The sequence below is a fragment of the Gossypium raimondii genome, chromosome 2 (assembly GCF_025698545.1).
Source record: "Gossypium raimondii isolate GPD5lz chromosome 2, ASM2569854v1, whole genome shotgun sequence".
Lineage (NCBI taxonomy): Eukaryota > Viridiplantae > Streptophyta > Magnoliopsida > Malvales > Malvaceae > Gossypium > Gossypium raimondii.
Genome location: NC_068566.1, coordinates 46,971,030 through 46,994,375, shown reverse-complemented (window position 1 = coordinate 46,994,375; position 23,346 = coordinate 46,971,030). Strand labels below are relative to the sequence as shown.

General features: G+C 31.0%; 2 protein-coding genes across 2 annotated transcripts; one reads left to right on the top strand and one right to left on the bottom strand.

Annotated features, from left to right (window-relative positions):
- Nucleotides 1-568: 568 nt before the first annotated feature.
- LOC105789259 (disease resistance protein RPV1) lies at nucleotides 569-7,387 on the bottom strand. The gene is given in 8 exon segments (XM_012616573.2): nucleotides 569-1,738; nucleotides 1,819-1,949; nucleotides 2,480-2,927; nucleotides 3,011-3,523; nucleotides 3,525-3,887; nucleotides 3,969-4,319; nucleotides 4,424-5,567; nucleotides 6,867-7,387. Coding segments are annotated over 8 exon segments (3,960 nt in total). The 5' UTR covers nucleotides 7,343-7,387; the 3' UTR covers nucleotides 569-1,204.
- Nucleotides 7,388-19,115: 11,728 nt separating this feature from the next.
- LOC105789264 (phosphatidylserine decarboxylase proenzyme 1, mitochondrial) lies at nucleotides 19,116-23,139 on the top strand. The gene is made up of 12 exons (XM_012616580.2): nucleotides 19,116-19,399; nucleotides 19,732-19,820; nucleotides 19,935-19,988; nucleotides 20,094-20,159; nucleotides 20,399-20,459; nucleotides 20,589-20,698; nucleotides 20,786-21,045; nucleotides 21,278-21,384; nucleotides 21,481-21,548; nucleotides 21,852-21,929; nucleotides 22,065-22,187; nucleotides 22,713-23,139. The coding sequence occupies exons 1-12, from the start codon at nucleotides 19,231-19,233 to the stop codon at nucleotides 22,866-22,868; spliced, it is 1,341 nt and encodes a 446-aa protein (XP_012472034.1). The 5' UTR covers nucleotides 19,116-19,230; the 3' UTR covers nucleotides 22,869-23,139.
- Nucleotides 23,140-23,346: the final 207 nt, after the last annotated feature.

Genomic DNA, 23,346 nt, shown 5'->3' with positions numbered 1-23,346 from the left:
ATATGATCCCTATTCGAATAATTAAACTCAAGAGCGAGTAGTACCGGATTCTAGTGGAATTAAAGAGGTGGTTGAAATGTAACGTAAGAAATGTTTATAACATATTACGACTTTTCATAGTCTACTGCTCTTACATGCTTTTTCACATCCCACATCAATCTTAGCCATATCCCATCGTCTTCACTACTTTAAATGCCGTGAAATCGATTAGCCCATGAATTTATTATGTTGAGTGAAACAGTTAGAGCGAAAACGAGAAATTTTTAATTTAATTTTTTAAAAATTATAAAGATGTAAACTATTAAAATAATAAAATTTTATTTTTACTGTTATAAAAATATATAATTTTATTTCGGCCTCCCTTCAAAAAATTTTCTAGCTCCACCCCATTAAACTATTACAGAATTGATTTTCATCATGGCTAACAACTCACAACAATTTGGATTTGACACAAATCTTCGAAGGGGTAGAATGAGGTAAGAATACATTCTCTTGAAAATTATATATTTAAACCAGAACATCCACTTGATATTTGTTCGATAGTTTAAGATAACTATTATGAACAAGCATGTGTAGTTATAGGAATTAGTGTTCCACAAATAGTAATCAATTCATCTCCCAAAAATGCTTGTTCTCGTTTTCTCCTCCTAATTCATCTCTACGATCATCACCTCCTAGCTTACCATTTTCAACTTTCTTTTAGTACACCACTCTTCCCTGAAAGCGAGCTAAGTTCACATTCACTTTACTTCCATATATACAAAATCAATTAAGTCTAGTACTAGTCGCCCTCTTAGCATCCATAATTCTTGCAAATCTTACAAAACCAAAAGATAGACCTTTTCAATTCCTATTGTTAGGAATAAACACGTCCAACACTTTGCCATGGTACTTAGAGATTTTCCAAAGTCCCTTCCAATGAAAACAAGCGTGAATATTAGAAACATAAATAGAAATCACCATTTTCTCTAACGATTTAGCCTAATAATAGTTAAAAATAACTCCACGACATCTGGTTAAAAGCACAAGTTAAATTACCAAGAACAAGGTGCTTCATTGGAGAACTTGAGCAAAAATCAATATCGATAGCATACATAAAAGAATTAGAGATTAAATATAGATGAAATCAGCCAAGCCAAGGCGGCAATGACTAAACCAAAATATTCATTTGCTCCATTTCAATCCTACGATAATCAGCATTTGACTAAACTTTGCAACCTATACAAGTTTTTTTGGGATTTTGACGAAATAAGAACAAAAGCACCAAAAGATACTTAAAACATTTACTCATCCATGGCAACTGACTGAAAAAATTTGGGTTGTCATCTAGCTCATAATCATATACAAGGTCAATCCCAAATTCTAGTACAGATAAATTTGAAAGAACCCGAAGACTAATATGATCACCAGCTTCTAGTTCATCACCCCTAAAGTTCCAACAAGTCGTCCAGTATAAGGTATTCTTGGTTTCAGGAATTCCCATGAAATGTTTGGAGTAGGTCCACTTTGTACCTTTGGTCTCGTTCACAATTTCAAGGCATGGTAAAAATCTATATGTTTTATTATTCTTGGCAGAAAAAATGATAATCGAATTTAAGAAGCAACTTATCTTTCGACTAGAGTTTGGGGGCACTGATATTGAAACCTCAGTCTTGCCAGCTTGATGGCCATGGTAGTGGCCAATGTAATCAAATGGAAATGGATCAAATGTTGTAATTATGCCGTAATCGTATAATACCTGTAGCATTGGGTTATAGAATAAGATTTTAAAAAATATTATATAAATAATTTTTAAAAGTTGAAACTTGTAAAGGGAACCTGTGGGGAAGCAACCACTTTTGATTCTTCTATATAACTGCAAAGTTGCACTTTAACATTTCCATAAGATTCCAAACTGAGTAAGTCTTTAGTTAGGTCCATCATCATATTTCTTGTGGCAACTTCATCTCCTAAAATATGTACAATAATGTGTTATTTATCAATTCTAGTGATCATCAACATGATATGCCTATTAGAATATTAAAATAGTAGTCTTAACTTGAATAGGTTGCTGATTACAACTTTTGTCATATACTTATTTGATACAAATTCAAACCGTGTGAACCTCAAAATTATATGAAAAAAAATCAAAATACTAATATTATTATCACTAAAATGTATTATAAGACTTGTAAACTAACAATAGGATTAATCATTTATCAAACAATTAAATTATTTTAATTAGATCCCAATTGCAACATTTATCATTTCTTAATCATTTGTTATTGACATCTAAAAGGAAACATTAAAAAAATAATAGGATGTATTCACTAATATATAATCTTGTCATTGAAAACACATTAAATATTCATATAATTTATTATTTCCTTTGTCAAAAAAATTTATTATTTCAATAAGGATATATCTTTAGTTTAGATAAGTGTTAATAGTGCATGGGGTAATATTCCATCAACATAATCACTTCAAGTCATAGTCATACCTGTAGATAAGTGTGAAAAGCCATATTTATTTCTAACGTTGTGTTGTGATTCATAAGTAACGCCAAATTTTCTTATGCTGAGATGAATAGGCACTACCATGCAACTCACAAGGTCACCACCTTCAAACTCGCAATCCGTTACTGGCCAATGGATCAACCACAACATTGTGTTATCGTTAGCCTCAGGGATTCCCATGAAACTTGAGCGATATCTCTGCATGATCCTTTTGGTCTTATTGAAAATGTGGACACTTGGTAGAAACTCCAATATTTGATCACTAGCTAAAGAGAAAACAATGCATAAGCTGAACCGATGGATCTTTTCATCTGGATGAGATGGTGTTGGCAAAGAAAAAGAGATTCGGTGCTCGTTAGTGCGATGCTTAAACACAATCGGAACTTCACTTCCTATAACAAATGTGCTTGTTATACCACATTCCTGCAAGACCTGATCCAAAAAAAACAAGTTAGATGATTAAGTAGTATAAGAGAAAAAATAGATTTAAAATTTAAGTTGGAGAACTACTGGACCTGTGGGGTAGCTAGCATTATGCTGTCTGTTAGGTAGCTATAAAGTTGCAGTCGATTTCTTTTAATGGAATCTACGTTGAATAATCTTCTAATCTCTTCTGCTTCAAAGTTTTCAATTGGTTCCAACTTGAATAGATCTTCAACCTCAGTCAATTTTTCACATCCAAAAATAACACATCGTGTGGAAGAAAAGAAGCATGGAAGAATTGCCCAATATCCTTTAAATGGAGATACTGTCAAGAACTCAAAAACATTGGGCAAGACTGGAAGCTTTGGAATCTTTTGGAGTTCAGTGCAAGAAGTCAGTAGAAGTTCATCAAGTTTTGTAAGTTTTTTTATGCTTTCGGGAAGGTAACGAATTGGGTTTCTACTTAAATTTAAGGATTTCAATGAAGCTAAGTTATAAAGATCATTGGGCATAACATCATCAGATAATTTGCAACTTTCAAGGTTTAACTTTACCAAAGAGCACGGTAGAGACGCCCAAGAAACCCAATTCTTTACTTCTTTTCGGTAAGAGCCAATGCAATCCCAATCTTGTTTGACATATGGAAGTTTCATCTAAATTAAGCACCTTCAATGATTTCATATTATGCAACTCCCTGGGGACATCATCAAGTCTTGAACAACCAGATAAAATTAGCTCTGCAAGTGATATTAATGAACCAATTGTCCTTGGAAGTTTCCTAAGACTTGTGCAATCTTTAAGGTTCAAGAAAGTAAGCATCTTTAGTTCACCAATGGATTGATCAACTTCCACCAAATTTATGCAATCTTTGAGCATCAACTTCTCAAGGCTAGGGATTCCTGAAAAGCTTGGGGTTTTAAGAAGGCTATGTGAATGGTTGAGATTAAGGATCTTTAAATTTGGGAGGCACTGCAAAAAAGGAAAACCCTTCATTTATATATCATTGTTTCTCACACACACAAAAAGAAGGAATATTAGTATATATCATACCTCTGTATCCTTCCAAACTTGTTTAAGTTTACTGTTGCGCATGTCGAGAACAACTAGTTCATTGATATCAAAATCCACCGGACAAGATTGCATACAAAACCCATGCCAACGTAACCATCTTAATCTTTTGGGAAACTCTTTGAAGTCTCCTTTAAGTCTTACATAATCCAGTTGAAGCAGTTTAAGTCTCTTCATCTTTGCAAATGCTTGAGTTTCCATATCAACATCATTTGCCATGAGAAACTGACTTTTGGAATGCTTTGGAAAATGTAGAGTTGTATTTGTCCTTTTAGCCTTGTCTTCCAGCAATCCTTTTAGGTCAATTGTGAGGCACTTAACTGTTCTGGAACCCTGCATCAGAAAATTTTTTTGTAAACAATAAAAAGAAATTTGATAAAAAAAAAAGTAGTTTACATGCACACAAGAAAAAAGTTGAGTCAAATGATGTTTCTTACAATTTTTTCTCTTATTACATCAAACGCGTTCTTATGCCACAATCTGCTTCGTCTCCCAATATCAGAAGATTCTTGACGAATAATTTCTCGTCCCATATCTCTAATCATTTGGTGCATCATTAGCTTGTTTTGTTCATTAATGATTAAGAGAGACCTGCCTACTAGATTTTCAATTCCAATTGTTGTATAGTAATCACAACCATCTAGAATTGTAGTCGTGTACTCTCTATCCTTGCCAATGAATAAGCAAACTATGTCGAGGAATAAATTTTTGTCATGATCGTCTTCTAAAGAATCATAGCTTATTCTTAGAATCTCTTGAATTTTGCTGTCAGGGATTTCTTCCAATTTCTCCAATGCACTTTTCCAAGAACTCACACTTTTGCTAGATAATGAAGAGCCCAAAACTTGAAGAGCTAACGGAAGCCCACCACAGTGTTTCACTAAACTTCTTGCATATGCCATTGAACTTTCAGGCACAGAGTTATGACCAAAAGCATACCAATTAAAAAGTTGCAGCGATTCATTTGAAGTTAATTCTTTTACTTCAAATAGCTTGCTTAAGCCTCCACAACTAGTTGATGCTTCCAAATCAAACATTTGGCTTATAAAATGTGCATTCAATAGGCATCGGTTTCTACTAGTTATGATGATTTTACTTCCCGGATGAAAAGGAATTTGAGTTCCCATTAATTTTCTTATTTTTTCCAATTCATCAACATCATCAAGAACAAGAAGAACTCTTCTACAATATACAATTTCTTTGATCTTGTTAATTCCATTATCTATATTGTATATTTTATGCGATTTTTCTTTAAGGAGATCTGAAATAAGTTGTCTTTGCAAACGAACTAAGCCATTGTAATCTTGACTTGTTTCTCTAACATGAGCAAGGAAACTAAAACTTTCAAACCTCGGGATGTTTTGATTGTAAACAACTTTGGCAATGGTTGTCTTCCCAATGCCTCCAATGCCACAAATAGTTGCAATGCCAACTTTATTTGCTCCATCTTGTTCTAACCATTGATTAATTTGTGTCACGAGAGGATCTATTCCAACTAAATAAGGAGGGACATACAAAGAAATAAGATGAAGTTTATTTTGAACTTCTTTAACAATATCTTGGATGAATTGTGATTCATGCCTGCAAATTTAAAAAATACAACTCAATGGTAAAATCTTGGAAATTAAGTAAAAGTTACTAATGTATTTTCTCTTTTCTTGCATATATTTTGATTGTTTTTATGAGATTATATGTTCAAGTAAAACTAAGAAACTAATGCAACATTTCAACATATATGATAGAATTATTATATTTAAAATCAAAACCAATCAAATAAAGCAACATAAAAATTAATGTTATTTACATAAATTTATATTTTTTATTCAACTTTCTCTTTGTGAAAGTTTAATAAATTCATGTTATTTATATGAATTTATATATTTATTTTTTATTCATTGTAATATTTTGAATATGTATAGACCTATTACACGAATAACTTGGATATTAGAATTGTTGCAGGAGACCAAACTGAATGTAAATAAAATAAGAATCACTATGTCGTGGAAGAACCACTGCATTAGAGGTAAATTCGCCTTGACCGATGTAATCGTGTAGTGGACTTTAGCCCCAATACAATACTCCAATATTCATACATCCGAATAAAGAAGGTGGAACACGATTGACATTACTCTTCCCGACAAAAAAGTTCAATTCCCAAGAAAGATTAAAGGAGTCACAAACAATCCCGCTTAAAACCTAATCTCTTAGACAAAATTTCTCTCTCATGTAATTTTACAGAACACTAGAATTTAGAGAACATAGAGAAGTTGTTTTTCTCTTATTGTGTTAGGTGGGAGAATGGCCTCCTATTTATATTATTTTTTTATGGGCAAAATGATAAAATAACAATTTTAGTTTCCAAAAATAGCAAAGGATTTTCCTAACTGAAAATATTTTAAAAATATTTTCTGCAACAGTTAGAGGATTTTCCACAATTCAAAATATTCTTTTGCATTACCAACAATGACATCTTAGAAAACCAAAAATAGTGTCATTAAATTCAAGAGGCTATTTCTTTTTGTTTTCAACTCGTCAAATCCTAGTTGTTCATGTGATAGGTGCAAATTAACGTAATTAAAATTTGATCTATGTATTTTAAAAACATCCCACATCAGATTCGAGCTAATATTTAATGCTTAAACTGATGACTTGTTTGATAGAAAGACATTATTCATACAATACTAATATTTTAATGACTCGATTAAAACATGTTAATATTTGAGAAATAATTTAAAATCTGAGTTATAATTAACCCTTTAAAATGGATTGAAGTAACCATTTTAATTTCCAAACGCTACCTAACAATATTTTCTATTCTATCAAGTCTTAATGAAAAGGATTGAAGTAACCATATGGAACTTGATTATGTGTATAACGTACCTGTCTTGTAGAACCATGCCTCCTATATCCGCAACTTCTTTTAAAGCATTCCTCCATCTTTGTACCATGTTGGTTGCGGACTCCAAGTTTTGTTCATGTTGGGTAAATGCTTCTGCATAACTTCCCGTCTGGTTCTTGACTTGACTGGGATCCACATCATAGAAAACTGGCAACACAATGTGTTTAGAGGATTTCTTGTGCTCCAATATCATTACAAGTTCGTTAAGACACCATGTGGATGCAGCATAATTCTTTGAGAAAACAACGATAGAAATTTTGGAGTGGTGTAGTATTGCTTTTTCAATTTCATCTTTTATGTTATTCCCTCTCTCGATTTCCTCATCATCTCTAAATGTTTGAATTCCTAAGTGCACCAAAGCTGTGTAAAGATGACCCGTGAAACTTTTGCGCGTATCTTCACCTCTAAAACTCAAGAATACATGATAACTACATCGCGAGATTTCTGACACTGCCATTGAAGAAGAAAATGAAGTCGTCCTGTATTTTTATGTAATAACAAGGTTCCAGCATATATATATATATATATATATATATACACATATACGGATGGAAAAGCAGATATTAGTAGCAGTTAAGTGGCAGTTCCCAATCTATGGTGGGTCAATCCTTCCACCGAAGAAATTCATGTCGACCATGTTCCTTTTTTTCAAATCTACCAACTTGGGAGACTTATTTTATATTATTAATTTTGCTTGACAAATACAACGTATTCAACACGTAATATAAACAACACGTAAGCATCATCTTCAACCTAATATCAGTAAAAGTATTATAAGTCAGACTGTACTTTGTGTTTTCTACTTAAAAAATGAGTATATTAATTTTTATATGTCAGCTTAAAAAGTAAATTAGTTCTTTTATTAAAAATTTTCCATTATTAAAAAATTGATCCATGTAATCAACATGAGATAAATTGTCTGGTTATTTGGTCAACTATATTAGTTTTAACAAAAAATGATGAATCATTTTAATAGAAATAATCAATTTACTCTTTTATCTAATATACATAGACTAATTTACTTTTTTAATTAAAAGGATTAAATACAATTTAACTCTCAATATTAGAGCCTCCATAATACTTTTATCAACTAATACCTTAGTGAATAACACTCAATAATTAAACTACGACCACAACACATCAAATAGAGATGTCACATTAAACATCTCAATTCAGTATAATAAAATACAATTTTAATACTTATGCATGAATAAAATATTATTAACCAATTGTTTTTCAAAAAAAGTTAGTGATTAAATTGATCAGATTGTTAATTTTTTATTTGATTTGTTTATCTTATTTAAAGTAAATAATTTTTTTAAATTAAAAAAATACACTAAAGTAAATTTGAAAATGAGAATTGAGAGGGACGCAAGAGAAGGAGACTAATTCCAAAGTAGTTGGTTTGAAAATAATGGTACTAGAAAACGGTCCATTTGGTTTGCGACCAAAAATTGGTGGTAAACAGAAGTGGTAATAAGGAAGTTAAAGGTCAAAGTTGTACAATACAAAAAAAAATATTATCAAATTCAGACATTAAATAATGATTTATCAACCTCAAATTTGCAATTAAAGAGTGGCCTCAACATAATAAATTCATGGGCTAACCAATTTCGGGGCAATAAAAGTAGTGAAGACGATGGGATAGGACTAGGTCATTCTCCAAGTCCTAACAAAATTTTAAGTTCGATTGATATACTTGAGTTTGGTTTGATTTAAAAAAAAGTTTAAATTTTTATTTAAGTTTGACCAGATAAAAATATTACACCGACTCTTTTAATTTTTAAATTTTATTTTTTATAAAAATTTTAAAAAATATAATACACCAAATACACTAAAAATATTAAAATAAATATTTCTTAATAAATTGAAAATAAGTTAAAAAAAAGTCTTTATACTTAAATAGCATTAAGATAAATGTAACTTAACAAGCAAATGTCTCTAAAATAATAGCAAAATTAAATATAAAACAAGAGTTATACAATATCTAAACAATAACAAAAAAATAGTAATAACATAATAGTAAAATGATAGCAAAGTAGTGGAAAAACAATAAGAAAATAACAATTTTTATTTGTTTTTTTGCTAAAAAACCTTACTTGATGCCCAACCCGTTATTAAAATGGGCCTTTTTTTTGCCTAAGCCTATTTTTCGAACTTATATTTTTGCCCAAACCCTCTCACTTTTTGGGTGGGTCGGGTGGCCTAACCAATGAATAGGTCTATTTTATGTTCATTTCTCATTTAAAATAAAAACAAAACCATACCATAATGAATCGAAAATACTACTTTAAGGAGTTTTCATTTCAATACAAAAATATTTAACTATGTTAATTTATGTCAAATTAAAAAAATTAAACTTCAAATTTGAATATAACGATTAAAACAATAATTTGATAAAAAATAAATTTTATTTATTTACCTATGCGATGGCTAAAATGATTATATCATATGACATCCGAAAAGATGAAAAACAAAATAAAATCTTAATAAACAAAAATTATAATGTGAAATAATTTCAAACGTTTTTATTATCTACAAAAATCAAGTACATTATACTTATTAATTAATGAATGATAAATGTTGAATTGGAGATTATTTGTATCTATATATAGATGCATTTTTAGTCAATTTCGCAATTTTAGTCAAATTTCACTGAATTGTTGTTACAATTATCATGTTATCAAGTTGAAGGTCTATGACAAAAGGACTTCTATAATTTCTGTTTATCTAATTAAATATTTAATGTAAAGGTAAAATTAATTTTATATTTAATTTAATGGATAATAAAAGTTATACTTAAAAATAAAGGTAAAATTAATCATGTTTATCTTTATCTTTATTATATATATATAATGCATCTTTATGTTTATCTAATTATTTAGAAATTTTTATAAAAAATAATTCTTTATTCTATAATTATTATTTTTAAAATTGCTTTATCTTGAAAAAGGTTTGTTGATGCAAAGAATAATTTATTTAAAACTGATAAAGTATTCAGTGGCAATCAGTCAAACAAAGATTCTCGAAAAATTATCATGGCTTTCCTTATAAGAAGTAATGCAGTTGATTTATATACCAATGATATTGATAGGAATCTTGAAATCGACTCAAAACTTTTCTCAAAAGTTATACAGCCACATAATTTGTTCGCATCTAGAACCAATGAACCACGATGCTTTTAATGCATGTTAAACATATTTTGTTCACATCTATAACCAATGCATTCTTATTGTATCAATGTATTTTTAGATATAATTTAACTTTTTAATTTTTTAAAATCAGTCCAATTTTAAGGTTTAATGAGATTTTATATCAATTTCTTATTTAAAATAAAAACAAAACCATACTAGCATAATGAATCGAAAATAATAGTTTAAAGAGTTTTCACATTAGCACAAGAATATTTAACTATGTTAATTTATATCAAATTTAAAAAATTAAACTTCAAATTTGAATAAAATGACTAAAACAAAATTTTGATTGAAAAAAAAATTCATTTGGCGGTGGCTTTTTATTATCTAGAAAAATCAAGTATATTATACTTATTGATTAGTGAATAATAATGTTGTGTAGATGTACATAAAATTTTTATATAAATACATAATTTTATATAAAATTGTTTTATAAAACAATATAACCCTATGAAAGAATATTTCATTAAAAGATGTATTATATTTTACGGAAAAATATATCTATTTGGTATTTCTATAAAGGATTTTTCTATTCGTTATTTTCACAACAAAGGACTACTCATCCCAAACCCAAACCATTGCTTGCATGGGAGAAAAAAAATTCTACATGGAAAAGGTGCAATGCCATGGGAAAAATTTGTTGAAGCAAACAAGAATTTATATGAAAATGACAAAGTGTTCAAGTGGGATGATTTAGCCGGTTTAACAGCTTTCCAAGAAACCAAATAGAAACTCTAGGAAATTTATCATGATTTTCCTTGTGAGAACAAATTTCATAAAGCATGGGCTTGTGCTTTCCACTCAAGTATGTTTACCTCATAATTATGATTTATTATTTGTTCTGTTCATAGAAATTAATTTGAGTTCTCCCCTTAAAATAAAAACAAAATCAAACAAGCATAATGAATCGAAAATGCTAATTTAAGGAGTTTTCACTTAAACATAAATTAACATATTCTTGTGTTGAACTTCAAATTTGAAAATAACGATTAAAATAATAATTTAATTAAAAAATTTATTTATTTACCTATGCGACGGTCAAAAAATTTAAACTTCAAATTTAAATATAATGACCAAAATATTGAAAAACAAATTTTATTTATTTACCAATGCGACGGCGAATATGATTATATCATATGATATATGATGTAAATATGTCTTAATGAACAAAAATTATAATGTGAAAAGTATATTATAATTATTGATTAATGAATAATGATATTGTAGAGATGTAACTTTGTACATAAAGTTATCATATAAAGACATAATCTTATACAAAGTTAAATTTATAAAACAATACAAGGGTATCTCGTTAAAAGATACATTATATTTTACGGAAAGATACATCTATTTGGAATTTATATAAAGGATTTTTCTATTCGACATTTTCACAATTCTACTTGAAATATTTATTCCTGCTTGGAATTTGTTGCATCAAAGCATCAAATATTAATTTCATTATTTTTTTCGTTTTCACAATTCTACTTGTCACAATTTTACTTAAGGATTACTCATTCCAAACTTGAACCATTGCTGCATGGGAGAAAAAAAAAAGAAGAAAAAGACAATGTAAAATTTATATATTATCATTTGGAATATCTGTTGTTTTAGAAAATTAGCAAAATTAGCATCCTTTAAAAATAAACTTTTTGAAATTGTTTTGAAAGAAACAAACACAGCCTAACGGACTGACTTCATAATTTATACATCGTATAGGGACTAATAACGAAAATTTACCAAAAAATTATCTATGGATAGCCGAGGCACAAGATCAATGGTTTCCACGTTACGGTACGGAAGAAGGTTAGAATTTTAGCCTTAATAATTACAAGTTTTCGCTTCAGCGCAGTAAAGCAAAGTTGCCTAAACGACGTAAACAAACACCGTTTTATAGCTTAATAATCCCTGAAAATTCTCACACAGAAACTAACCCTAAACGGGTGACGACGGAAAGCAAAAAAGCTTTGCTAAACCAACAACAAAGGCAACGATGAATTTCCGGTTCCCGCGAAACGTCGCCGTATTCCCTCCCTATCTACATTTCGCTAATGTCCACAACCGTCGCCGGTTGTTCTCTTGGTACGTCAAGCACTTCCGTACGACGTCGCAAGCTCGCGCTTCTCTCAGTGGCGGCGGCGGCAGCAGCAGCAGCAATTCTCGAGGTGAAATCGAAATCATTGTTATAACAAACTTTCGTCTTTATTTTCTCACCGGTTTAGGCAAAAACACATTTAGATACGGCGAATTCTTGTGCATAAGTTTGTTCTGTTTTACTTCTCGGAGAAGCATATGAAGTTCGTTTTTTTTTTTCATTGGCTTGTTTTTTTCTTTAAAAAGAATTCAAATTAGTAGTTTTTGTTTGTATTCTGAGAAAATTGGCGAGAAAACCATTGATAATAAACAATAATGTTTTCTAATTAATGCAAATATAAATTTAAAATACAGAAAATTCAGTACCGTGTATAAATTAGTTATGTTTTACTTGCTCTGGTTTCTGTAGGTAACGCTTTTCTGGTGCCGGGTGCCACAGTAGCTACTTTACTCATGCTTGGTGTTCTTCTCTTTTTTTTTCTCCCATGCAGGCAATACAGATATAGTTATTTTTTAATAATTTTATTATACAAATATTTAGAAAATAGAAATCATAGTCAAACTGAAATTAGAATTCCTTTTCCAACAAGGAAAAGGATTGAGTCACCACCGACTCTAATAATATTATATAAACCCAACAAATCTCTTCACTATGAATTCATATCATTAGTGATTTCAATTCATTTATTTGTTTGGATTACAAGAAATCATGTCATACTATCGAAGAAGATATCATAATCGCCCAGAAAGGTACTACAGTTCGAAATTTACTCGTCCCAAATTGAATGATAGTGATAAGTCTTGGGAACCATTACCTGCATGGGAGAAAAAATTCTGCAAAAAAGTGGGTGCAATGCCGTGGAAAAAATTTGTTGAATCAAAGAATAATTTGCTCAAAACAGATAAAGTATTCGAATGGGATGATTCAGCTGGTTTAAAAGCTTTTCACGAAGCCAAACAGAGATTCTGGGAATATTATCATCGTTTTCCTTGCACAAATAAGTTGCCAGGTAATGCAGCAGATATGTATATTGATGATATTGATTGGAACTCCAAAATCGACCCAAAACTTTTTTTGGAAATAAAATCGATTTCCGATGACGAAGAGGAGGAAGAAGAAGAAGAAGTTAAAAGGATTGATTCATTTTCAATTCCATTAGAGCAAATTAAAGCCACTGGATGGGAGGACGATGAGGCTACATCACGCTTACCTAACATAGTTGGATCATAGAACAAACAAATACAACGAAATTGTCTTAAACACCCTCTTTTTTTCATTATTATTTTTTGAATAAAATTATGTATGGTAGTCATTTAATTCAAAATATATTAATTTTTACAATTTTGAATTTCAACAGTCATGACTAATTATAATGTCTAATTCAATTAATATATATTAATTATTAATATTGTATATCTAATCTGATATTTATTTGACACGTTTTAAATGACATTAAAATGCCGGTTTATTACTATTTTACCTATATTCATTATTAAAATATAACAAATTTTAATATTTATTTAATCACGTCAAATTTCATCATTTATATGTGAATTGTGTTTTATTGATTGTATTAAAATTTTAAAACCAAATATTTTTGTTAATTATCATCAAAAAGTAAACATAAAGATAATAGTTTAAGATTTAAGTTTGCAACTTAAAATGCGATTATTTTTTAAATAATTAACAATAAGAAAACAACAACTTAAAATTACAGTTAAAGTCAAAATGGAATTCCTTATCCAACAAGGAAAAGGAAATTGAATTACCACCTATATAATCTTACATAAACCCAAGTCCTTTAAAATCATGGTCCAATTTTATTATACAAATAGTTACTGAAATTCCTTTCACAACAAGGAAAGTCCCTTCACTTTAAATTCATATTTCACTACACTATATCACTGGCTAAATCCATATTTCACTACACTAATATCATTGGCTATCATTTTCTTCTTTCAATTTCAAGTCATTGATTGTTTTTGAGAGATTCTTGGATCACAAGAAACCATATCGTATTATAATAGTCAAGAAAATTACTATAAGCAGAAGTTAATTTATTCATCTTAAACCTAAAGACCAGTAATTCATGGAAATTATTACCTGCAAGGGAGGAAAAAATATGCATGAAAGTGGGTGCAATGTCATGGAAAAGATTTGTTGATGCGAAAAATAATTTGTTTAAGACTGATAAAGTATTTGATGCGAAGAATAAGTTGTTTAAGACTGATAAATGGAAAAGATTTGTTGATGCAAAGAATAATTTGTTTAAAACTGATAAAGTATTCGAGTGGGATGATTCAGCTGCTTTAAAAGTTTTCCAATAAACTAAATAGAGATTCTTGGAAATTTATCATAGCTTTTCTTGTAATAACAAATTATCAAGTAATGCAATTGATTTATATATCAATGATATTGACTGGAATCTTGAAATCAACTGAGGAGAAAGAAGAAGTTAAAAAAATTGATTCGTTTTCGATTTCATTAGAGCAAATTAAAGTCACTGGATGGGAGTACGATGATTGATGATCCTACACCTCGTTTGCCTACCATAGTTGAATCGTAGAACAAATACAAAGAAAATTGGCAAAGAACTTTGTAATTAGTTTAGTAGAAGCTAATAGAATATATAATTGTAAGTATAGTTACTCTTTTCAATGATGTAGTCTTTAAAATTTGAATCTATTTTAATGTATGTTAAACATATTTTGTTCGCATCTATAATAAATGCATGCTTATCTTTGTGCTTAAATTTTAATGCAACTTCATGATAATCAATGTACTAAATTGTTTATTTTTAAAGGTTTAATGGGATTTTATACTAACTTCTCATTTAAAATAAAAACAAAATCATACCACCATAATGAAATTAAAAAATTAAACTTCAAATTTGAATATCATGATTAAAACAAATTTTGATTAAAAAATAAATTTTATTTATTTACCTATGCAACGGCGAAATGATTATATAATGTGACATCCAAAAGTATAAATATGATGAAAAGAAAATAAAAAAATGTTTATAATTTTGGATTTTACTTATCTAGAAAAATAAAATATATTATACTTATTAATTAATGAATAATAATATTGTATAGACGTAACTTTGTACGTAAGATTATCATATAAAGACATAATCTTATACAAAGTTAATTTATAAAACAATACAGCCCTATGAAAAGGTATCTCATTAAAAGATACACTACATTTTACGGTAAGATATATCTATTTGGTATTTATATAAAGGATTTTTCTATTCATTATTTTCACAATACTACTTGGAATTTGTTGCATCTTGGAGGCATGTTTCAAAGGCAATCATATTTTACTAACATTATATTCATCTTTCTTATTTTAATTATAATGTCATGTCATCATATAGGAATGCCATATGGTCAAAGAGAGAATAATCGTCAACCAAGTTACTACAGACAAAGGACTACTCATTCCAAACCTGAATCGTTGCCTGCATAGGAGAAAAAAATTCTGCATCGAAGTGGGTGCAATATCATGGGAAAGATTTGTTGAAGCAAAGAAGAACTTGTATGAACATGACAAAGTATACGAGTGGGATGATTCGGCTGGTTTAACAGCTTTCCAAGAAGCAAAACAGAGATTTTGGGAAATTTATCATAGTTTTCCTTGCGAGAACAAGTTGCCAAGTAATGCAGCAAATTTGTATAATGATGATATTGACTGGAATACCAAAATAGATCCAGAACTTTTCTCAGAAATTAAGTCATCACTTACTGACAATGAAGATGAGGAGAAAGAAAATGCTAAAGAGATGGATTGGTTTTCAATTTTGTTAGAGGAATTTGAAGAACCTGCACCCCACTTGCCAAGAATAGTGGGATCACCATAGTTGGATCATGGAAGAATAAAATCACAATAAAATTGGTAAACATCTGCTAAAAACTTTATTATTAATATTCAATATTTTCCTCATATTCTTAAGGACTTATTGTTATTTTTGAATCAAATACCAATATGTTTGAACACTAATCATCATTATCAAGTGATTGAATAATATTATGCATGGTAAATCAATGTATATTATTTTTTACGATTTCTAGTTTGAACACTAATGATCATTACCATGTATATGTTTTACTTGCTCTGGTTTCGATAAGTAACACAGTTTTGGTGCCGAGTGCCATAGTAGCTACTTTACTCATGCTCTACGGCTCTACGATGACGAGGAGGTATAAATCTGCTTATTATATCAATTGTTTGGTGCATTGCATGTTGTTAATTCTTATATGTCAGGGCAGTGCTAGTTTCTAACTATTATTGATATATATGTCCTTTCTAATTGTAGGTTGAAGAAGCACGAGAGAAAGGGATTGAATTATTCCGCTAGAACAATTTAAAGTTGCTAGATGAGAGTACGATGAGTTTACACCATGCTTGCCTACCATAGTTGGATCATAGAACAATAAATACGAAAAAAGGCAAAGAACTTCGTAAATAGATATTTATTTGTAAATATGATTTATCATTTGTTCTGTTTATAGAAATTAATTTGAGTTCTCCTTAAAATAAAAACAAAATCAAACAAGTATAATGAATCGGAAATGTTAATTTAAGGAGTACTTTTCACTTAAACATAAATAACTTCAAATTTGAAAATAACGATTAAAATAATAATTTAATTAAAAACAAATTTTATTTATTTACCTATGCGACGGTCAAAAAAATTAAACTTCAAATTTGAATATAATGACCAAAATATTGAAAACAAATTTTATTTATTTACCAATGCGACGGCCAAAATGATTATATCATATGATATCCGATGTAAATATGTCTTAAATGAACAAAAATTATAATGTGAAAAGTATATTATGATTATTGATTAATGAATAATAATATTGTAGAGAAGATGTAACTTTGTACATAAAAGTATCATATAAAGACAAGTTAAATTTATAAAACAATACAAGGGTATCTCGTAAAAAGATACATTATATTTTACGGAAAGAAACATCTATTTGGTATTTATATGAAGGATTTTTCTATTCGACATTTTCACAATTCTACTTGGAATATTTATTCCTACTTGGAATTTGTTGCATCAAAGCATCAAATATTAATTTCATTATTTTTTCGTCATTTTCACAATTCTACTTGTCACAATTTTACTTAAGGATTACTCATTCCAAACTTGAACCATTGCCTGCATGGGAGAAAAAAATTATGCATTAGAAGTGGGTGCAATGCCATGGGAAAGATTTGTTGAAGCAAAAGTAGAATTTGTATGAAAATGACAAAGTGGTCAAGTGGGATGATTTGACCAGTTTAATTAATAGCTTTTCAGAAAGCCAAACAAAGATTCTGGAAAATTTATCATGTTTTCCTTGCGAGAACAAGTTGCCAAAAGATAAAAGTCAATTACCGATAGTGAAGAGAAGAAAAAAACAATGTTAATGACATGGATTGGTTGAGGAAATTATTTTTTTATAATTTTGTTAATGTAATAAAAACTTTATAGATTATCATTTGGAATATCTGTTGTTTTAGAAAATTAGCAAAATTAGCATTCTTTAAAAATAAACTTTTGAAATTGTTTTTGAAAGAAACAAAAACATTCTTTAAAAATAAACTTTTTGAAATTGTTTTGAAAGAAACAAAAACAGCCTAACGGACTAAGTTCATAATTTATACATAGTATAGGGACTAATAACGAAAATTTACCAAAAAAATTATCTATGCGTAGCAGAAGCTAGAGGTGCCCATGGGCCGGGTCGGGCCGAGTTCGGGCAGGGCCCAAAAAAAATTCAGCCCACTTACTAGGCTCGGGCATGGCCCGGCCCGAAATATGGGCTTGAGATGTAGCCCAAGCCCGGCCCGTGGAAAAAATATGACGCCCGACCCGGCCCTGCCCGGTTTTTTTAGACATGGTCAAACTACAGACCCTCAATTTCTTAGATATGGTCAAACTAATGAAAACAAATTACAGACCCACTACAGCATGTATAAATTACAGACCCACTACAGTATGTATAAATAACCCACTTTATCAAACTAATGAAAACAACCGTAAAAGAAAGGAAAAAAAAAACATCATATTCCAATTCGTTTGAGATTTTCCATTCATTGTTACTGGTTTGTCATAGCTTAAACACTGACAATTTCGATGGCCTTAAACTCATTTTCTCAACCTCATTTTGTGTTGATACCATTTATGTGTCAGGGACACCTTCAAGCCATAAATATGGCAACATTAACAGAACACCATTAACAGCAAAAATAAAAAACATAACCATTAATAGCATTAACAGCAAAATCAAAGTTAGAACACCATTAACAGCAAAAATCAAAATCACAACCAACATCAAAAAGCAAAAAAGGGAGAAGACCTTAAAAAATTAGGAAACCGTTAACAGGAAATAGGGTTAACACTTAACAGATAACTCACCTTTGAAGACGTTGAAGGCTAGATTCACTGGAAGCACCGTTAGAGCGGAGGTGGAGTCGTGGAGGACCGGTCACCTGAGGTGGAATGGTGGGTCGGGCGAGGTGGGTTTCCGATTTGGGGGAAAAAAAGGGAAGGGAATGTGTTAGGGATTTGTCTCTGAAGATAAAAAAGGGAAGGGAAGGGTGTCGGGGAATTGGGGAGGGGAATTGGGAAAGTTAAATTCTAATAATAAATTTTAAAAATAAAAAATATTATTTAGATTCGGGCAGGGCCGAAAAAATTTTACTCGACGGGCCTATTTTTTTACCCGAGCCCATATTTCGGACCTATTTTTTTACCAAACCCTCCTAAATTTCGGGCGGGCCTTCGGGCCGGGCCAGGCTGCCCAACCTATGAGCACCTCTAGCAGAGGCACAAGATCGATTGTTTCCACGTTACGGTACGGAAGAAGGTTAGAATTTTAGCCTGAATAATTACAAGTTTTCGGTTCAGAGCAGTAAAGCAAAGTTGCCTAAACGACGTAAACAAACACCGTTTTATGGCTTAATAATCACTGCAAATTCTTACACAGAAACTAACCCTAAACGGGTGACGACGGAAAGCAAAAAAGCTTTGTTAAACCAACAACAAAGGCAACGATGAATTTCCGGTTCCCGCGAGACGTCGCCGTATTCCGTCCCTATCTACATTTCGCCAATGTCCACAACCGTCGCCGGTTGTTCTCTTGGTACGTCAAGCACTTCCGTACGACGTCGCAAGCTCGCTCTTCTCTCAGTGGCGGCGGCAGCAGCAGCAGCAATTCTCAAGGTGAAATCATTGTTGTAACAAACTTTCTTACTTATTTTCTCACCGATTTAGGCAAAAACACATTTAGATACGGCGAATTCTTGTGCATAAGTTTGTTCTGTTTTACTTCTCGGAGAAGCATATGAAGTTCGTTTTTTTTTTTCATTGGCTTGTTTTTTTCTTTAAAAAGAATTCAAATTAGTAGTTTTTGTTTGTATTCTGAGAAAATTGGCGAGAAAACCATTGATAATAAACAATAATGTTTTCTAATTAATGCAAATATAAATTTAAAATACAGCAAATTCAGTACCGTGTATAAATTAGTTATGTTTTACTTGCTCTGGTTTCTATAGGTAACGCTTTTCTGGTGCCGGGTGCCACAGTAGCTACTTTACTCATGCTTGGTGTTCTTCATGCTCGACGACTCTACGATGACAAGAAGGTATTAAATTTGCTTATTATATAAACTGTTTGATGCATTGCATGCTATTGATTCTTATATGTCAGGGCAGTGCTAGTTTCTGGCTATTACTGATATATGTATTTTTGGTAGTAGGTTGAAGAAGCACGGGAGAAAGGGATTGAATTCGAGTTCCGACCGGATGTAAAAGTAGTATATTTATATTAATTTCTCCATTTTAATTTCTCATGTGTTTTTCTTATTTTCGTTTTTTATATGATTTTCATATATCTTTTGAACCTTACCAACTTTTAGGCTTCATTTCTAAGGATACTACCATTGCGATCTATTTCTAGAGCTTGGGGCTTCTTGATGAGTGTGGTGAGTAATTTTCTTAATTTTGAATCATTGGCTCTTTTAAGATTTCTTTTTTTCTTATTTTAATTGGATTTTTGAAATTCCTTTTTGTTTTTCAAGTTAAACTCGCTTGACTTGAGTTTAAAAGTACTCTTAGAGTTTGATTGATGACAGTTCCCATGCTCCTGTTCTTGCTTTTTATTTTATTTTATTTTGTTGTATTGTTTTGTTATCCTTTTACCTGCTTAAAGATTGTTTTTTAGGACATTCCAGTTTGGCTGCGGCCGCATGTTTATAGAGCATGGGCTCGTGCTTTCCACTCAAGTATGTTTACCTCATATCTTTTCCCTTCTCATTTTCCTTTAGATCGCTTTTGTCGATTGATGAGATAAATGCACAGTCAACTGAGAATGAAGAATAACTTATGATGTGGTATTTTGGTTTGCATTTAAGACCTAGAAGAAGCAGCTCTCCCTCTTGAAGAATATGCGTCTTTAAGGGATTTCTTTGTTCGCACATTGAAAGAAGGTTGCAGGCCTATCAATCCTAATCCCTATAGTCTGGTAACTGGTAACGAGCATCTTGGACATGTTAATATTTTCATTTGTGTCACTCTGAAGCATTGCTAAGAGTGTTCTGTTAAATAACAGGTCAGTCCTGTGGATGGTACTATTCTTAGATTTGGGAAGTTGAACGGTGCAGGGGCTATGATTGACCAAGTCAAAGGATTCTCCTATTCTGTTTCATCTCTTCTTGGTGCTAGTCCTTTGCTCTCGATGCTAGCTGAGAAAAATACTGAAGATGACGGTAGTACTATTGAGCAGGAAAGCACTCAGAGAGAACAGAGTAAGAAGTCATGGTGGCGCGTTTCATTGGCTTCTCCTAAAGTCCGGGAAACAATTTCGGAGTGGTAATCTTGTAAAAATATTCGCCTATTCAGTTTGTGCAATATTCGCCCTTTTTTTTTGTTTATAACAGTAATTTGTTTTTGTTTAGATTCGATAGTAAGTCTTTTGATGTTTTCCTTAAACTTGCTTTCGAATTTGTTAAGCAGTTTTATCTCTGGAAGTAATTTACATGATTTAACTGCTATAAACCATCTATGAGTTAAAGTAAGTTTATACATAAAATCTTTTTTGCAGTCCAATGAAAGGCCTCTATTACTGTGTAATATATTTGAAACCAGGAGACTATCATCGCATACATTCACCAGTTGATTGGAATGTTCTTGTTCGACGGCATTTTTCAGGTAACTTTGATTTTATAGTTGCATACTACGCCAAGGAGTTTCTTTGTACAGTGATAGTATCAAATGATATCATTTGATCTGTTGCATATTTCGCAGGCCGCTTGTTTCCTGTGAATGAACGTGCTACAAGAACAATCAGGAACCTTTATGTCGAGAATGAAAGGGTAAATCTAATGTGTCAACAACTTAAAATGCCCTCTATGTACTTTGTCAGTTTTCTTATATGATTCTATGGTCTTGATGCGTGCAAATTGTTGGATTAAAAGATGCAAGTTGGGAAAGGATAAAACAAGCCGATGACATGATATCTGAAAGATGAAGATAGAGTGGTGTATTTAGAACATTATTTAAATTTCCTGAGAATCATGATATTTGGAGATTTTTGAGCTTACATTCAAGTGCTAAATTGTTTTGGTTAGTTATATTTAAATTTCTCTGAATTGCTGTTGCAATTTTCCTATCATCAGGTTGTCCTTGAAGGTCTATGGCAACAAGGTTTTATGGCAATTGCAGCAGTTGGCGCAACGAATATTGGTTCAATTGAGGTTCAGTGCCAATGCCCCTTTCTACCCTGAACCTTAAAAAAATCGAATCCTATTTAGACAGCAGATACATGCATAGACACGAATATGTTCTTCAATTGGAATCTGTCTTTTGACACCATAATTTGTACTTCACAGCTTTTCATCGAACCAGAACTTCGGACAAACAGGCCAAGAAAAAAGTTGATACCATCAGAGCCTCCGGAAGAACATTTATATGAACCTAAAGGAGTCGGTGTGATGCTTAAAAAGGGAGATGAGGTTCGATACACAACTTTTCTTTCAAAACCAGATGCCTCACAGACAACTAAAATTGGTAAAAGTACAATGGAGACCCTTGTACTAGGAGTCAGATTGTGTTTTGTCCTTCTACTCAAAAAATAGGCAAATTAGTCCCTGTACATTAGATCAAAGTGCAATCTGTTTTTTCTACTAAAAATTTCATCCATTTTTGCCATTAAGAACTGGTTCCTGTACCTTAACATGAGGTGACATACCACGTCACTGTTTGGTTATTCCATGAGCCACATCAATTTTTAAGGATACAAATGGATGAGATTTTTAGTAAAAATGATTAATTGGCTCTTTGATTTATCGTATAGGAATTAATTTTTTATTTTTTGAGTAGAGAGAATAAAATACAATTTGACTCTTAGTATAGGGGCTTTTATGGTACTTTTACTGACTAGAGTTGTACTTTTGGTCTTCTTATGCATATCGTGTAAAATTTGTTTCATATTTGGAAGTAGTATCAAGATATATATAATTCCATGCACTTCATTCTAGGTCGCGGCTTTCAATATGGGATCAACGGTTGTCCTTGTTTTCCAAGCCCCAACATCAAATTCACCAAAGAACAATGATGCTTCAGAGTTTGAGTTTTCTATTAGACGGGGAGATAAAATCCGTGTTGGAGAAGCATTAGGTGTATGGCATGCATAGCGATGGCGAAGCGCGATCAGTAGTGTTAACTATGGGATGGATTGCCATTGTTGGCATTGGAGCAGCACTGACCGTGTAAATGGTCATTTAAGCAAATGTGGTGCCACCACCCTAATTAATGCTTCAATCTATATCATCGGTTGATTACAAAGCAATAGGAGGTTTTGAATTTTATCCTTAAATTCTGTAGTTTATACTTCAAGACATGGAATGACTGTCAATATAGATGAATGTACTTGAAAAGTTCCTCTATTTTAGGAATTTGATCAAATTAGTCCATCTACTATTAAATAGATTTTAGTTGTATTATTAAAAAGAATCAAATAGTTCCAAATTAGAATAGAATCAATATAATATCATTTACCGTATAACAAAATTAATATTTTTAAAGTTTTTATGTTTTTGTAAATGAAATCCGTACATATAATACAGGATCTTTCAAGTACTTTAACCTTAAGATTTATGAGTTGAGGGAGTC

Coding starts and splice junctions, on each gene's coding strand:
- LOC105789264 (XM_012616580.2), top strand. CDS start 19,231: ATGAATTTCCGGTTCCCGCGAGACGTCGCCGTATTCCGTCCCTATCTA. Junction 20,160..20,398: donor GGGGCTTCTTGATGAGTGTG/GTGAGTAATTTT, acceptor ATTGTTTTTTAG/GACATTCCAGTTTGGCTGCG. Junction 21,385..21,480: donor TGTTCGACGGCATTTTTCAG/GTAACTTTGATT, acceptor CATATTTCGCAG/GCCGCTTGTTTCCTGTGAAT.